The sequence below is a fragment of the Orycteropus afer genome, unplaced genomic scaffold (assembly GCF_000298275.1).
Source record: "Orycteropus afer afer isolate SDZICR_OR568_19922 unplaced genomic scaffold, OryAfe1.0 scaffold00028, whole genome shotgun sequence".
NCBI lineage: Eukaryota > Metazoa > Chordata > Mammalia > Tubulidentata > Orycteropodidae > Orycteropus > Orycteropus afer.
The window spans coordinates 8,653,821-8,672,387 of NW_006921615.1; the positions used below are offsets into that span (position 1 = coordinate 8,653,821).

The 18,567-nt window shown below is 41.6% G+C and overlaps 1 protein-coding gene across 1 annotated transcript in view; it reads right to left on the reverse strand.

Moving 5' to 3' along the window:
• Window positions 1-12,303: 12,303 nt before the first annotated feature.
• PROSER2 (proline and serine rich 2) overlaps window positions 12,304-18,567 on the reverse strand; it is a 30,181-nt gene continuing 23,917 nt past the window's right edge. The window contains exons 2-3 of the mRNA XM_042780235.1: window positions 16,774-17,026; window positions 12,304-13,322 (exon numbers count right to left, since the gene is read on the reverse strand). Of these exons, the coding sequence (XP_042636169.1) occupies window positions 12,304-13,322; window positions 16,774-17,026 (1,272 nt within the window). The remainder of the gene's footprint in view (window positions 13,323-16,773; window positions 17,027-18,567) is intronic.

Sequence of the window (18,567 nt, forward strand, 5' to 3'; positions counted from 1 at the left end):
GTGACCACAGCCTCTCTGTTCTGTCCAACACCTGCCCCGCCCCAGGAACTTACTGGGAGTGAGCTTGTCTGATGATGGAAAGTCTGAGCCTGGATCACCCCGCTAGCCCAACAACTCAAAAATAAGCATTTCCTCCTTGCCAGCCCCAGGCAGCCAAGGGGCTCTGGTCTGACAATCCTCCAGTGTTCCTGAGCCTTTTGGGAGCTGAGCTGGGCTGGGGAGGCACTTCCTCATCTGGGAGGAGGCCCCAGAGGTGGCAGAGAGAGCCATACTGTGAATTCTACAAGGAAAGGAAGAAGGAGATCTGCAAAAGTGTGAATTTAGATGGATGGAGTCCTCTGATGTTCTGTATCTAAAGAGGAAGCCAGACCTACCCAGCCCTAGAGAAGGAAAATAAACTCTGTATGCATATTTTTAGCAAATGGGAAAACTCTTGTTTCTCAGTAGGCAATACAATTTAAATCTAACCTTGCTTCATTGCTAAAGTAACCCCTAAATGGTATGTAGGAAGGTGGCCATGATGATTTATTGTGAGTGTAGCTATTAGAGGGGTGCGCAGCCATGAAAACAAAAATCAACATGGGGTCCCTTATGCCAAGCTGGAAGACCATGGCTACTACCTGGTTTCACAGAGCAAAAGTTTAAGATGATAAGGAATCTGACTTTTAGAAATAATAATTAGCTTGTTTCTGTAGATTTATGTATTATCAACAGTTTCTGCTCTTAAACTCCTGCATTCCAGACAGGCAGACGCCTGGTTATCTGCCTCCACTCATCAGGCATAGACACCACCCTCACCCCCAAAAAACCTGCAACATTTGTCTTCTTAAGCAAACAAACATTTCAGAGAAGAAAAGATTTCAAAGGACAGTTTAATGAACCTCTGAAAAACCAGCTAAAACCACCCAGACTTCTCAGACTCTCTTTGTTCCCCTCTGTCTACATTAATATTGATGCTGGCACACGTGCTGCCATATTTCTTTAGAACACACAGTTTAAAATGTGTGTTCCCCGGTCTGCCAATTGCTGATTGAATATCTCTTAATACTTTTTTCAACTTTGCTTCAGTTTTCAGAAATTCTTTTACAGGTGTCTGCTTACTCTATTTTTTGTTGCTGTTGTTATGTGCCGTCGAGTCCGACCCGACTTATAGCTACCCCTCCTTGGGTTTCTGAGGCGTTATCACTACGGAAGTAGATTGCCCCATCTTCCTTCCGAGGAGTGGCTGACGGGTTTGAACTGCCAGCCTTCTGGTTAGCAGTCAAGTGCCTTAGGCACTATGCTACCAGAGCTTCTTGTTGTTGTTGTTATGTGCCGTGGAGTCGGACCCAACTCATAGCAACCCCTCCTTGGGTTTCCGAGGCAGTATCACTATGGAAGTAGGTTGCCCCATCTTCCTTCCGAGGAGTGGGTAGTGGGTTTGAACTGCCAGCCTTCTGATTAGCAGTCAAGTGCCTTAGGCACTACTCAGAGCAGTTTGGGAAGGTTGTGCTGAATCAGGGACACCCTTTGTGATGGTGATGATGGTGAAGGTGGATGCTAGGCACCACCCTAAGTCCTTGACATATGTGAGCTCATGATTAATACTTAAGACAGCCCACTGAGGTAAATACTGTTGACCTCAACTTTTCAGATAAAGTGAGGCTTAGAGAGATTAAGTCACACAGCAAGCAATCCCTAGGACTGGGATTCAAACTTGAGTAAGGTTAGATCCAAAATCTGCTCTTGTATGAACTGACCATAGAATCTCAGTGTTGGAAGGGGTGTCACTCATCACTGACCACAATTCGTACCCCCTTTTTCTCTCCAAGCACTAACCCAGTCTCTACTCTCCCACAGAGCAGGGGAGCTTACTCTTGTGAACAGCTCTTTCCAATTTCAGTCAGCTCTAGATGCTATAAAATTCTCTGTATCAAACTGAAATCTCTCCATGAAATCTCTGTAGTCACACAGAATAATCTATTACGACAGCCTTTAAGCCTCCAGAGGCAGCTCTCGGACCCTCTCAAGTCTTCTTTATCTCCAGCTTCAATATATTCAACCCTTGCAGCCATCTCTTCTATGCTTCTCATAAAGTGTTGCAGGGTTCAGTGTGGAATCTGAAATCAGGCCGAGTATACTTAGAGTAAAATAGAGTTTTGAAGGTGGATCTGGTTTTCAAAAATGGCAAACAGATCTTTGGAATCAAGACTGGTGTATGAGGTAGAGGATTGAGCTGAGAAAAATGTCAGTTTAAAAGAAAATATTGACTGATTATCTTATCTGACCCAAACTGGCACAGAAAGTAGTTATTCCTAGAAGGAATTACAAAAAATGATGTACACAATAGCAACATTACAGGCATACCTTGGAGATATTACGAGTTCGGTTCCAGACCACTGATGGCAACAAAGTGAGCATTGCAACAAAATGAGTCACACAAATTTTTTGGTTTCCCAGTACATATGAAAGTTACATTTATACTAAACTGTAGTGTATTCAGTGTGCAATAGCATTATGAAAAAGTTCGAAACATTGTGAGAATTACCAAAATGTGAGACAGAGACACAAAGTAGAACATGCTGTTGGAAAAATGGCACCGATAGACTTGCTCAACCCAGGGTTGCCACAAATCTTCAATCTGTAAAAAACACAATTATCTGTGAAGTGCAATAAAATGAAACACAAAATAAAACAAGGTATGCCTGTATTAAACTAAGTGTGGAGAAGCCTGCTAAAGTGACTTCTTCTAAAGCAAGGAGAAGCTCGGTTCTTTGGGAGCAGCTGTGTCCCAATAAAACAAAGACAAAAATATCAACAATGCCACTTACAAATACCATAATAAATTATGACTAGCAGGGCTCTGGAAGGCATGTGAGGCAGGGCTACTGCTGCCCACTCCTCACCTGGGCCTGGCTTCTGCTCTCCACCAAGGAGGTGAGACTTGTAATAAATAATGACATGACAGGAAGGACCACCAGTTTATACTGCAATTGTGTCATAATTGAAATATGACTTGAAATTTAAAATGGTAAGATAAATACAATCCCAGCACCCTTCCTGAGGCAGTTCTCAGCCTGAGCCAGGAAATAACCCGAATTTGCAGCAGCGAACCTTCTTGGTGGAGAGCAGGAGCCAGGCTGGGTGAGGAGTATGCAGCAGCTGCCCTGCCTTGCTCATCTCCCTGAGCCCTGCTGTTCAGCTGGAGCCAGGTCTGTGGACTTTCATTAAAGCTCGGTTGCCTTTCCAGTAACAACCATGACTTCAAAGGGCTGCCAAGGAGCAGATTGGGAAATTTCTCTCTGGACTCATTTAGCTATGGATAGGACTCCTACACACAGGGCATTGGAAACTACAGCTGACAATTCCAAGATCCAGAACCAAGTCCTTAGGGGAGGGAGGGCAAAGGATCTAGGCAAAGGACCTGTTTTGAACCGGATTCCCCAAAGCAGAAGTCACAGGCAATGGACTCAAGGAACCCCACCCCCTGCTGGCCCAGTTTCTTCTCCAGACCAGGCAAGGCAATCCCTGCTGCCTTTCCTCTTGCAAGGTTCCACTCAGCCCATTGGATTGCTCTTTCCATCAAACCTGACTTCAAAATGAAACAGTTTTCATCTATCTTTCCTCCTTATTCCTGAAGACAAACCCTGGTCCCTATTTGCTAAAACATATCTGCAAATCAGTAATGAACTGTGGGTGGGTGGGTTGTAGTGGTGAGGATAATATAGGAAGTGTTTCCATGGGAGATTCAAAAAAAAAAAAAAAAATCTCTGTAGAGGAGATACAAGATGGCAAAGGCAAGTCTTCTTCCTGGTGACACAGAGGAGGCTTAGCCCTCTCCACTCAGGTGAAGAGAAGGCTGGGAAGCAACAGCCCTGGCACAGCTTGGGACACTTTACAGAAGGTGGCAAGACTCAGAGAGTTTGCAGTCTATGCAACCAGGACAGTGGGGCAAGGGGCCTCCCAAGAGGTCCTTGTGAAGAGGACAGGAGAATCAATTTTCTCCTCTGTGAGTGGTCATAAGATCCCTCACCTTGTAGGCAGTTATAAGGAATACTTGAGATAACATTTATCACCACTCAGTAACATATGAAAAGCACTGTCAAAGAGAAAAATTAGTAATGGACATGATTTTGAGGTTTTGTTACCCATGGAACCAAATATTCACTGTAAAGAAATTCCTGACCAAAATTAATTCTCTCAGTGGCTTTTATTTCACCCAAAGTTGCTAATCCTTTCTTTTCTGTTCAAAGCCAGGCTTACAAAATTTGAATTTCAGTGGGCATGGCTGAAAGTGGGTGGAGGGCCAGAGACCACCTTGTGACCTGATACCAGTTGATCTTAGTAAATGGGAGAAGACAGGGTTCAATCTATCATATTAAGATTGTTGTTGTTAGGTGCTGTCGAGTCAGCTCCAACTCATAGCGACCCTATGTGCAATAGAACAAAACACTGTCCAGTCCTGCACCAGCCTCACAATCTTGCTATACCTGAGCCCATCGTTGCAGCCACTGTGTCAGTCCATCTCATTGAGGGCCTTCCCCTTTCTCGTTGATCCTCCACTTTACCGAGCATGACATCATTTTCCAGGGAATAGTCCCTTCTGACAACATGACCAAAGTAGGTGAGACAAAGTCTGGCTATTCTCACTTCCAGGGAGCATTCCAGCTGCCCTTCTTCCGGGACAGATTTGTTAGTTCTTTTGGCAGTCCATGGTACTTTAAATATTCTTTGCCAGCACTGCAACTCAAAAGCATCATCTCTTCTTTGGTCTTATTCATTTTTCAGCTCTAGCATGCATAAGAGGTGATTGAAAATACCATGGCTTGAGTTAGGCACACTTTAGTCTTCAAAGAGACATCTTTGCTCTTCAGCACTTGAAAGAGGTCTTTTGCAGTAGATTTGCCCAGTGCAATATGTTGTCTGATGTCTTGACTACTGCTTCCATTGGTGGAGTTTGTGGAACCAAGTAATATGAAATCTTTGACAAGTTCAATCTTTTCTCCATTTATCGTGATGCTGCTTACCAGTTGTGAGGGTTTTTGTTTTCTTTATGTTGTGGTGTAATCCATACTGCAGACTGTATTAGTCTTCAATCTTCATCAATAAGTGCTTCAAGTCATTAGCCAATGATTTATCTTCTATTCTCCCTTCTTTTCCCTTTATAAGCTTCATTGAAACTACTAGTAAATTTCCAGCTAGTTGCTTTTTTTCTAGAATTAGCATTGTCTTCCTATATGCATATAGAATAATTACTCAAAATAAACCTATGTTTTAAGTTCTTTGAGTTTTGATTATTTTTTTAACAATATAGAAAGGTGTGTTGAATGAATGAATAAGTGAACAAAGATTGTCATATTCAGCATTACTTGGTTTAAATCCTAAGCTTCAAAAATCAAGAAAACACATCTTAAACAATTCATCCACCTCCCTGCCTCCACTGGTTTATATTATAAACACTTTAATTTCATTCATTTGACCTTTAAGATTGGACTGAAAAAATAAAGAGCCCAGGTGGAAGGTTTTATAAACACATAGGTTATGAATTAGGAAAAACATGGCTAAATGTAGACCCTTAGCTTTGATTTTTGAAAGAAAGATACAGTAAGATGAGGCATCTCAGTTGCTACAACATACCATGCATAGAAGGCCTGTCCTTACACTTTCTTATTCTTTCAAAGTTGTCTTCACAAGGCAAAGGTTACTTTCCCCAAACTCAAAACACAGACACCAAACAAATGGTCAAATTGGAAGGATAAATTCTATCCTATTTCATGGACCTGGAGGCTGTTGTAAAATGAAGAGAACTAGTTGGAAGCTGAAGAAAACTCTGTAGCATTGCCATCACAATAACCTCTTAGTGATGTGGGGCATATGAGGAATTGTATAATTTTATAAAGGCCACAGGGATCTGAAAGCATCTTTAGTAACAAGGGCAAGCCTCTTGCTGCTGTCCACATGCAAGGGAATATGATGACCAAACGGAATCAGAGAATGCCAGGGACTGAATCAAACCAGTCATCTAAAGGCAAGTATGCATGAATGTGTGTGTTCACATACACACACGTGCATGCACACACACATACACACACAGAGCATCTCGTCCTCTGAAGCCTTTCATGCCTGACACATGCATTCCTTGTTCACTCAGCCTCACCCCTTAAAGGTATTCCCAGAATTTAGGTTACTTCCCTTGGCAGCTTTGCTTCATACAAAAATATCATGAGGTTAAAGTTTATGAAGTGTGACCTGTTTATCAGTGACTAAATTCCAGTAATCTAAGCTTCTAAGTGTGAATTCTTACCTACAGCCAGGGTCAATCATAGCTCCGCCTCTTACTGCAGGCAAGGGATAGATGAAGGTGGGTACCCTGAACCTAGAATCAGCTGGCTCATTGAATTCTCATTTTCTTCCTAATATACTGAGTTAGGAGCTCCAGCCACCAGAAAATAGATCCACTGTAGGTGGTTTTACCTTCGAAATGTTGTCTGAACCTCAGAAGTAAAGTTTACCTGGGGAAGGAACTGGCTTCAAGGCTCAGAAAACCTGAAACAGTAAACTCAACCAGAGAAGCAGGTGAGGATTCCTCCTAACTTGGCATTGTGTCTGAATCCTAGCCTGCCCTCAAAGCAGGGGGCATATGTGGAGAGCCTCTGGTAGACAGATCTAGGAGACAGGGAAGGAATTCCAATAAGCAATACTGGAAGGCATCTTTATGACTATACAAATTCTCTTTGGAGGTGGGGTCCACTGCTTCCACCTCCTGCTCTCCAGGGTGCTTTGTTGTCCTCCCGTACTCCCCTAGGTTAGAGAAGGGGATAGTGGTGGTTCTGCGGTCGAGTTCTGGCATGGAAGATCCGGGTATAATTCCTGGTCAGTGCATTTCATGCACAGCCATCACCCCTCTGTCAGTGGAGGCTTGCATGTTGCCATGATGCTGAACAAGTCTTTTGCTTCCAGACTATGATGGACTAGGAAGGACCAGGCAGCATTTCGTTCCCTTGTGCAAGGAGTCCTCATGAGATGTGGACAAACTAGGAGGCAGCTAACAACAGGTTAGAGAATGAGAACTTGTCATTTAGGTTTTTTAGGTCATTACTACTTGTCAAGGGAGCTCTGGTAGCATAGTGGCTAAGACACTTGCCTGCTAACCAGATGGCTGGCGGTTCAAACCCACCAGCCACTCCTTGGAAGGAAGGTTGGGCAATCCTACTTCCGTAGTGATACTGCCTCAGAAACCCAAGGAGGGGTCGCTATGAGTCGGGGCCAACTCGACGGCACATAACAACAACAACAACAACTACTTGTCAAAGAGAAAGTTCATACAGTTTAAGTGATAAGCAAGCCTGAAGTAAACCTTCATAGAGCCAAGTTGACTTGGACAGAAGTTTGAATCATGGTGAGAACCATATTGGACTATACTGTGTGGGGCAAATTCTACTTTGACTCCTGGGGTTTTTCAGTGGCCCCTCAAAAAAAGAAAAAGAAAAAATAAACCAAACTCACTGTCATCAAGTTGATTCCAACTCATAGCAACCCTCACTGGGTTTCTGAGGCTGTAAATCTTTACAGAAGTAGATAGCCCCATTGTTTTTCCACAGAGTGGCTGGTGGGTTTGAACTTAACCTTCTGGTTAGCAGCCAAATGCCTTATCCACTATACCACCAGAGCTCAGTGGCCCCTAAAAGAATAATAACCAGAAAGAAGAGTGAAGTCTGCTTGTGCCTGAAGTGATTGGCAGTGAGTTTGGTTTGTATAGATGTGTGCAGAGTTTTGTTAGGTTTTTTTAATTAAAAAACAAACTAACAAACCTATTGCTGTCGAGTAGATTCTGAATCATAGCGACCCTATAGGACAGGGTAGAACTTCCTCAGAGGCTTTCCAAGGATGCAGATCTTTTATAGAAGCAGACTGCCACATCTTTCTATCAAGGAGCTGCTGGTGGGTTCAAACCACTGACTTTTTGGTTAACAGCTGAGCGCTTAACCACTGTGCCACCAAGACTCCTCTTTTTGAATAAAAGCAAAACCAAACCAAACTCACTGCCATTGAGTTGATTCTGACTCATAGTGACTCTGAGGCAATAAATCTTTACAGAAATAGATTTCCTAGTCTTCCTTCCATGGAGGGGCTGTGGGTTTGAACCACCAACCTTCTGGTTAGCAGTCAAATGTCTTAGGCACTAAGCCATCAGAGCTTCTTTTTTTTTTTTTTTAATAGAGACCTTTTAAAAGGACTTCAAGTGTTAGGAACAAAGACTGACTGTTTTTATGCTGAAGAAGTGTGGGGTGTCATCATCCTGCTGCACAGCCTTTTCTCATTCAGAGAATTGGATTTTGTTATCTTCCCTCCCAACAGTGCTTTCACTCTTAGAGAAAGGGAGTGATTCTGGTGCGTGAGGAAAAGGCAGGAGCTGGAGAGGACTTGTGGTTAAGTAGAAAGCCAGCAGCAGGTTGAATGGGCTTTCTCAGTATCCGTGTGAAGGCAGTCCTCTACTTCAAGTTCAATGACAAAGAGTTCCAATTTTCCCAGGACATGGCAGCTTACAGCTCTATCTTCTTGTTTCCTCAGATACTTGAAAGCAGGGCTTGTCCAACTAGTAGATTAGAAAAGGATATGGGAACTTGTTCCCCATACTTTAAAGCGGGCGGAGGGAGGAGGGGGGAGCCTTGTTGTGAACAGAAGACACAAAACCTGTTCGGCAACTTGTCATTTCAATGAAAACATGAACCCTTCACAGGTGAGTATTCCCCTGATCACTCCTCCCCTTCCTTTTTCCATCAGGCAGCCCTGGGGATCACAGGCAGAGGACAAGAAGAAAAACACAACAAGGGGACCATTACTCATTCAGAGAACATGGTTATTTGATGACAAAAGCTTAAGAACCCAAGGGAACAGTTTAGGAGGAAAAAAGTTTATTAAACTTGCCATGTCACAGAGATAAAATACACTCAAAAGGAAATAATGCCTCCACTATGTAGAGCTCCATTAGGAAAACACCAGCACAGCAGGTACAAGCTTTTTGATAAGAGTGAATTGTTTTCATATATATCTAATTTCGCTCTCTTCATTCCTGCTTAGTAAACATTAAATAACTGATTTCTTGGATTACTTGTTAAAAAAAAAAAACAAAAAAAACACCTCTGAAAGGTCATGGTCCTCACAGCAGGAGCTGCGGGGATTTAATAGAGAGACTATATTTCTGAATTTTTTTAAAGTAAAAAAGTCAGTCTTAAGGGATCCATAAGACCTCATTTATCAACTCCACTAAGGCCTTCATGAAAGCCCTACGCTGGGTTGGGACTTTGAATGAAGAATCCTATATATCAAAAGTCAATTGGAGCCGTCAAAAGAGGAAAAAGGAGAAAGACAGAGCCTGCTTTGTGCACCTTGACTAGACTAGGAGACCTCCAAGTGAATAAATAGCCCATCTGGGCCTTGCAAGCCCTGTAAGAGAATATGAGCTGGGGGTGGGTGGGTGGTGGAGGCAAAGGTCAAAATTTCTACCAATTTTGTTAAGTATGCACATTGGGAACCAAATATCAAAGGGATAAGGAGGAAAAGAGAACTGGAACAAATACTGTTACCTGGTAACTGCAAAGTATTACTATTTACAGATGAAACTCTGTGCACACCTTCTTCAAAGCAAAGGAGAATTTTTTTCTGATTTTCAGTAGCAAAAGAGTTTCAAAACAATGGCGACTGATTTACAAGCGTGGCTTGCAAAGATAAAACTAAAATCACGTGGTCACTAAAGATTCAGCTTTCCTTTTCCTTACAATTTTGTTTTGAAATATGGTCCTTAAAATTAGTGTGACCCTTTGAGAATGTCATTATCACATAGTTATGGCAAGGAACCTAACGTCCCTCAGCAAACTAGTTTTCTGTTAACACAATACATACACATAGAAGCTAATTCAGTAGCGACTGTAATTTGAACTTCATATAGAACACATGGCTTTAATTACTAGAATTTGGGGCACAAGAAATGACCAGAGTAAGAATCAGTATAATTATGAATAAATAGTAGAAATTATAAATAAATAGAAGGAAAGGATATAACCATTTAAAATAATTGAGAATATATAATTAAAAACAAAGCTGCTTGTGTTGTTGTTGTTTTGTGCCGTCGAGTTGGACCTGACTCATAGCAATCCCTCCTTGGATTTCCAAGGCAGTATCACTACGGAAGTAGATTGTCCAACCTTCCTTCCAAGAAGTGGCTGGTGGGTTTGAAACCCCAGCCTTCTGGTGAGCAGTCAAGTGCCTTAGGCACTATGCTACTAGAGCTCCTAAAGTTGCTTATACTTAAGATAAAACTCTAAATTTATCTTTCAAAAAATGTCATTATGAGAAAAAATATACTAATATATAATCAAGTTCACACTACTCACAATGAAATCATAGAATAAGATAAAAGAAATAATCCTCATGTAAAGGATATTGAAAATGTTGGCCATATCAAGACCCTCTCTTATTAAACACTGTGTGTGGCATCTCACTTTGGAAAAAGGAAATACAGCCCTCATAAATCCTCTAAAGAAATCCAACACAAACAGAAGTAACTACCTTTAAAAGCTGTAAAATTAAAGCACTTATTTCAAATAAGACCATTAAGAATCTATGAGAGTATTTCATGAGGACAAGAGACACTAAATACTATAGGTTTAAGGGGGGAAAATCACGATTATTTTATGCAACTTACAAGGCAAGTTGAATACTGTGAAAAATACCCTTCACGGCACATTAAAATGTTTGAATTGAAGTCATATTCAACAGAAAAAACAGATTCTGTTATGGTGATGGCTAAGACATAATAACAAAAGGGCGTGACTTCTAAGTGTAGTCCTTCCCAATCTATTTTTAGAAGTTTAAGACTCCAGCCTTAAATAGTTTCGATAATAATGCTTGTGGGTACAACTCAGCATGTAAGACACAGTCTGGGAGAAAGCCAGTTTTCTTCATGCTGTGTAACCTAGTTCAGTGTTTTTTTCCCTTTTAAATTAATTCTGAGATCTGGCTCATGGAACACAATTGATCAGGAAGGGATCTTTAAGGAGCTTTTGTTTCCTTCCAGTTACTAACTTCCTTGGAACATGCAAAACTAAAATTAGGTGGTGAATCAGAAGAGATTAACCTTTAAAAATGTAGTTCACTTGAAACAGGAACTATCTTGCTTATTTGGAAGCAGGGAATATTATTTTAATTGTGAACAGAAGAACACATTATTGAGGAAAAGGCATTTTTGGTTCACTGAAATAGCATAGAGTTGTGTCCTTAAAGACTTCTATATTTGGAATTAACAATTTCTTGTGTGATCCATCACAATGCTGAATTGTCTGTGTCTATGTAGAGAATAGGAAGCACTTACATCCTGTAGGGGTTTAAGAAGTCTATATATATGTGTGTGTGTAAATGAATGTGTATATACACATACACACACAATACTTAAACATGTGTATGTTACTGCATTACACATCTATAAACATATAATATGCACATACATATATACACAACACACACTCATACACATATCTCTCTGTCCTGCAGACCTTGTAATCTGAGTCTTGCTTTTTCAAAATTACCACGTTTACCAAATTCAACCTTTCTATTTCACGCAAAATTATAGTAAATCATGCTCTGAAGGTTTCATTTCAATTTTCAATGAACTAGCAACAAAGCAAAACATATTTAGGGCTAAAGTACCATCCTTTACCCTTCAAAAACTTATATTAAGACACTACAAAAAAATGAATAAGAATTTCTTTTTATTTTCTTAGAAAAGCAGGGAAAAATCCCTTTTTAGAGAACTGAGTGTAAGATATCTAAACTGGCTTTCATTTTTGTACTTGGAATGAAAGGCTAGATTAGATAGAATTCCCTCAGATGCCCTCTTCCCAAATCCGAAAACCATATGGTATTTAAAGATCATAGATGCCTATAAGTTTTAAAGGTTATTCTCTAAGTTCTTGGATAAAGGAAGATATAGCTTATAGTATGGGGCTCCCTGTTCGGATGTGGGATGGAAGGAAGGTAGTAGTTACTATTCTTTATTCCCTTAGCCCAGACTACTGAGTTCTGGCACCTGTAATCTCTAATCCTCAACATGGCGCAGTAGTTAGGACTGTTGTTACTGTTCTTTACATATGTATGTTCATTTTAGGCCAAACAGCTCTTGGATTTGCTGGGTGAGACAATCCCTGTGTTAATCTTTCATTTTACCCCTCTTCTTAGGATGGGAGGGGAAAAAAAGGTGAATTTTAGCCATTCTGCCAAAAGTGGTCAACAGTCATGCCTTTTCCAGCTTCCCTTCTATATTCTCCATCACAGATTTTCCTTCAGGAGGCCAAGCTTCCTCAGGGCCTCACGACGAGCTTCTTCTGTAGAGCCTCGCCCAGAGAACTGAACAGTGATTCCCTGGGGTCTGAATCCAACAGCTCTAGGGAGAGAACCTGACCGCTTCCGAACATCCTGGCCATAGTCTGGCTGCTGGTGTTCATAAAAGCTCTTGATGGCATTCTGGCGTGCAAGTTTATTGGTAAGAGCTGGGTCTGGACGGAAGGTGATAGTCTTTCCAGTAGAGACAAAGGTACTAGGCTCACGTTTTAGCACATCATGGATGCTTTGGAAGCCATTGGCCAATGCTGGGGACTGTTCTGTCTGCACGCCTTTGGATTGCTGACTACTGGGCTGCCCTCCTGTCTCTGGGCATATAGCTTCCTTGACAAGGCCTGGCTTGCTTTGGTCGCATGTCACTTGCTCAGGACAGAAACTTCTCCTCTGCTCAGTGAGGTCATTCTTTTGTGACCGATCTTCCATGGTGAGGAAAGAAACACCATTTATGTTGGCTAAGACCTGGGCTTTACGTTCTTGTACATTGACAGCAGCCTTTGAGATGGTCTTATTGAATTCCTTTCCTGAACTGTTGGTCACACTAATATTGCTGGGGAAGCGGTGAATCTTGGGTGCAGGCTGTGTCATGTGCCTGTGCCACAAGAAGTGGTCTCCTTTTTGAGGGGCTAAAGAAGTCAGTGTCCTCCATTCTCCAGGCCTGCCTGCCTTCGAGGGAGATGTGGGGGACAGGGCTTCATTTCCTGCTAACTTCTCAGAAATTTTCTGAGCAATAACAAGTGGAGTAGGAACTGAGCGGGGTAGTTTTGGGTGCTCTGTTGGAGGAGGAGACAGCAGCTCTTTCCTGGGGTGGGCTGGAGTTGAGATGATAGGTGGGAAATTTGTCAGAGGAAGGGTCTCTGGAACTGTGGAACCTGGTGCTGGAGAATTCTCAGCATTTTGCCTCTTGTATTCCAGGACAGGAATTTCTTCTCTTCCAACAGGTTCAACCTCTGAAAAGTGAGAGAGAATCCTTATAAGCCACCACCTTATGTAACAGCAGGAGGTCTGGTGGCACAGTGCCTAAGGTATGTGACTACTAACCAGAAAGTTGTCAGTTCAAACTCACCAGCTGCTCTGCAGAAGGAAGATGAGGCAATCTACTTCTGTAAAGATTTACCACTTTGGAAAGCCAGTGGGGGTCACTATGAGTTAGAATCGACTTCATGGCAGTGTTTTTTTTTATCTGTTGTTGTTGTTGTTTTATGTAAAAGTAAACACATTATATACATCCATCTCACTGAATTTAAAAGGGTCTCAAAGGAACGTAATACTAACTTCAACAGCACCTCCTATAATCTAAACTCCCTTTCTATCCCTGTTCCCTGGAATAGTGACAGAGAATGTAGTACATTGTTCTCATAACAACAGTGTGAGGGAGAACAAATTAGTGATTGTGAAAGACTTGCAAGTCAGAAATGGTTAGTACCTAGGAAGCAGATTGTAAAAGCAGGCTTCTAAGGACCCACCATCCTGAGGTGTGTAATAGGTGGCCAATAGCAACTTATTTCACCAGGGGACTTTCAAAGGGGGAAACTGAGTGTGGGAGTTAAGGTTATGTGTCAACTTGGCTGCGCCTGCTTTTGAATGGCTGGGGAGCTGGTGGTAGTTATTCCCCAAGATGAGACTGCTCCATGGTAGAATCTGATGTGAGCAGCTGAGTAGCTGCTTTAGGGATGTGGTCTGCTTCCCATAAATAAGAAGTTTTGGGAATGGTCTACAGCTTTTTGGCACACTTGGACCCTGCATGTAGCCAAGTCTTGATCAGCCTGCCATGCTCTGCTGATCTTGGGACTCTTAATGGACTTCTATGGTGTAGTGAATTACCTGGTATGGCTTTTCTAGCCATAAGTCTTTATAAACTCCATGGTGGAATTTGCTGTGAGCAACTGAGGAGCTCTTGATTATAAATATCATCCACTGAGGTATTTCTGTTGTGAGCAGCACAAAGTAATGTTCTGGGAAGTTCGCTGTCTCTCAGGTGCTTAGAATTCTGATGTTATGATTGGTTAGTTTGGCCACTCTGCCGGAGGCCTCCTAGAAGCAGAAGTCTCTCTCTGACCTCTGACTGAGGAAGATGTGTTGCTGAGGCTGAGAAAGAGACACCGAGAGACATGCCACTGCTAAGAAAGAAACCGAGAGACACACATTGCTGAGAAAGAGACACCGAGAGACATGCATTGCTGGGAGAAACTGAGAGAGACTGTTGGGTGAGAGACAGCGGGCTGGAAGAGAGACTGAACATTGTTCCTTGAACTTGAATTGTAGCCTGGTACTTCCCTGATAAACCCCATAATCTGTGAGTTCTGTGTGGCCACTGCAGTGAATTATTGAACCCAGCAGAAAGGTGGTGAGTGGTGCAGGAGGAACGGTTGGTGTCAGGGTTGGTGAAAGGGCTGAAGAGAGGCAGCAGCATGTCTGGCCTCACAGTAATGGGCCTTGGGCTTCTGTTAGTGATTCTGTCTTCGTCTTGTGTGGGTAGAGGAGGTCAGAAGATGTGGCCTCCTTGCTCCTTTAGCAACTTCAGTCAATGGCCTGCTGTGTGGTTTGGTAATATCAGGACTGTGCTTTTTGCTTGTCAACCTTGGGCTTGGCAGCCTCAGCAGCCAGCAGTTGCCTGAGTGAAGAAACCTCCAGCTTCAGTGGGCCAGGCCCAAGAGGCAGAGCTGAAGCCCAAGGTCGAGGGACTTTCACCCAGGCCCTAGGGCCTGGTACTTTGAACTCAGCCTTCTAGCCTCCAAAACTGTAAGAAAATAAACTCTTGTTTGTTAAAACTATCCCATTTGTGGTATATTTTTCTGTTAGACCAGGACGAAGTAACCAAAACACCAAGGCTGGAAAGTTGTGTGGCACACATCAACAACTCCATTGGGTCTCTCTAGGGGAAAAAACAAAACAAAACAAAAAAACTCACTGCCTTCAAGTCAGAGCTGATTCAGAGCAACCCCTCCTTGGGTTTCCAAGGCAGCTTTCCGAGGTGGTATTACTACAGAAGTATATTGCCCAGTCTTCCTTCTGAGGAGTGGCTGGTGGGTTTGAACTGCCAGCCTTCTGGTTAGTAGTCAAATGCCTTAGGCACTATGCCACCAGAGCTCCTTCAGGTCTGTCTAGATGAAGGATATTTAGATGTGGCACCTTCCTCTACGAAACAGAAATATTTCTGACAGCCCCAGGTAGAATTTAATATGCCTGCCTTTGAGCCTTTACTACAGCCTTAATATGAATCTATCACAGATCACCTAATGCCTTTCTGTACTTATATTTGCACACCTGGCTCCCACTTCAAAACTGTATGCTGCGTCTTACTTATCTTTGTATCTTCAGAATCTCGAATGCCTGCCAGAAAGTAGACACTTAAAAATATGTTATGAAAATACCATGTTAGAGAATTAATGGGTGGGGTGGCTTATTTTCAAAAAGAGTTTTCCTTGGCTTGATTGTGATCTGACATTTTTAAAGGGTAAGTTGGTACAAATTAATTTTAGGACCTATATACTGCAAAGCAGAAATGTAATGAAAATTAGAATCCATATTAGGGCTCTTCTTTGAAAAGATGGCTGCAAACCAAGCTTCGTGTTTGGAATACATGTTCACAGTATGTGAAATTCTGAGTAGCACACAACTGTTCTTACAAAGTATATACGTATGTATGTTTCTAAAGGTTCATTACAAATAGTAGTATTTTGTAGTTACTATTTTCCCACCCCTTTTTTCCTTATCCTTTCCAATCCTGATTCCCTTGCCCATATTTATTTTCAACCATCCTTTTCCAGTCAGGAAAAAAGTTGGAAGAAACTTTTCTGTTTGATCACTTCCTTCTAGCTCTGTCACAGGACTAAATGGGCAAAAGCATAGCTATCCTTTGATGCCACAATGAGTTGGCAAAATGTACAAAAGACATGCTGAGACAAATTTTTCTTCTGATCTTTTTCTACTTTCCCAAGTCAGCTGACTCTTCTGTTCATTTATTCCCATCTTGGAAAGTCATGCTACAGAAATGGGGGTATAATCTTCCACAGAAATTTAGGTTAAACCCCAAGCATTAAAATTTTCTTTGTAGGATAGAATTGTTATCTGAAAGCTGTTTCTGTTTTTTGTTTCTTTCTTTTTAATTTTTATTTTTTTAAAATATATAATCTGTTTGTATGCCTGGTAGTCTCATTCTTTACTCAAGCCCTTTTGGAATTTCCTTTCATTTCTTCCTAATGTACTATATGTAAAAGCTTCTACTTGGTTGGACAATGAAATCACCAAGAGGATGCTTCTACCTACAAAAATCTGTCAAGCTTCAACGGCTTCTATACTGGCAAAGACAGGAGAATACAACAAAAAGAAGGGTCTCTTTGTTTGAATCACAATAACAGACCAAGTTTCAGGTCTGGGGACTCATCCTTCACTCCTCACCTGCTGCCTGAGTCGTATCTGGAGGGCACTCAGGTTCCCCAGCTGCAGGTACTGGCTGTACTAAATCGATGACATCTTCTGGCTCAGAATGACTGGACATGCTCTCTTCCAGAGATCGCAGAGAGTGGCTGTGTATACCACTATCACGCAACACTTGTTCCTCAAAGTCCTCTTCCAGGGAATCAATAGTTTCTTCGAAAAACAGGATGACATCCTTTTCCTCATGTGTGAGATGCTTCAGGCTTTCATCATCCTATAAGACAGGTTTGGGGATTGGAAATGGAAAAGATAAAGATAAACAGTGGTTGCACCGAGGTGGACAGTGCACGCACACACACATACACACACACACCAAAGTAGGGATCAATACAAAACCCAGGGTAGAATTCACAGCACTCTAAAGTTTCCCTCCTAGGGAGAGCCTGCCATTCAGGTTGCCCCACTGACAAACATGGACCAATATGTCCCTCACCCTTTTATCTGCATAAAACAAGAATAATATAAAAGAGGTATAGTAAATATAGGATCATAGAACCTGCTAACTAACTGCACTAGTCATAAGTCCATGCCAAAAAACCAGTTCTTCTCCAGTATTTCCTGGGAAAGCTGATCTCTACTCACTCCTTAAAGCACTATCAGATATACCTGTTATTCCCATAATAATAATGGGAGAAACTTTTGGTTAAAAAGATGGCTTGAACTCATATTTATCTCCTCTCTGCTCAGAAACCCTACTGAAACAGTAAAAGTACTTTTTTTTTCTTAAGAAAGGCATATTATGAAGATAAAAATAATAGGAAAAGGGATGACAGCAACAAAAAGTTGGAAGTTAGTAGCAGAAAGATAGGTGGTAACTGACTTACAAGAAAAAAAAGTTGAATTTTGAGTCAGCAGTTTAGGAATGTCAAGCATCAACCTGCTATGGGCAGTAGAACCTGGCAAAAGCCAGAAATTGGTGATACTGAGTTGTTCTGTTAAGGTGGGATTGAAAACAGCAGAAGTGATTGAAAGTCTCTATCAGAAGCAATTTGATCACCCAGCATAAAACTAGATATTGATTTGTACAGAAGGTAAAAAGAGATTTCTAAGTGGGGAGGACATCAAGCAGAGTTGAAAACAGAAGAAGTAAATGAAGCCAAATTGATGCCCTTCAGACAGAAGGCTGTAAGAATCTTCTCTGGAATATGAATGGTTCAAGAGGCCAAAAGGACTGACATCAAGGATTCCCCAACAGAATAGCTCAGCAAGATCACTCTACAAGTGAAGAGCTCCATCAACAAATCCCAGCATAGAGTTTTCACTCAGTTTCTTAATATCCAACTTTTAAATATGTGCAGATAGCTAATGATAACAAAATATTTGAGGAAAACCTATAACATGAAAGATAAATCAAAACAAACAAGCAAACAAAAACAACTTTAAAGGAAACAAATCCGCAGAATGATAAAAAATTGGAAAAAGCTTATCATCATTAATATCCTTAGAGAGATAAGAGGAGATATTGAATCCATAAACAAAAATTCGATACTATTATATTAAAAAAAAAAACAAGCTATAGGACAAAAGGAGCTCTGGTAGTGTAGTGCCTAAGGCACTTGACTGCTAACCAGAAGGCTAGTGGTTCAAACCCACTGGCCACTCCTTGGAAGGAAGGTTGGGCAATCTACTTACGTAGAGATACCACCTTGGAAACCCAAGGAGGGGTTGCTATGAATTGGATCTGACTTGATGGCAGTGAGTTTGGTTTTCTTATAGGACAAAAAAGAGCTCTTAGAAATTAAATATATAATAGCA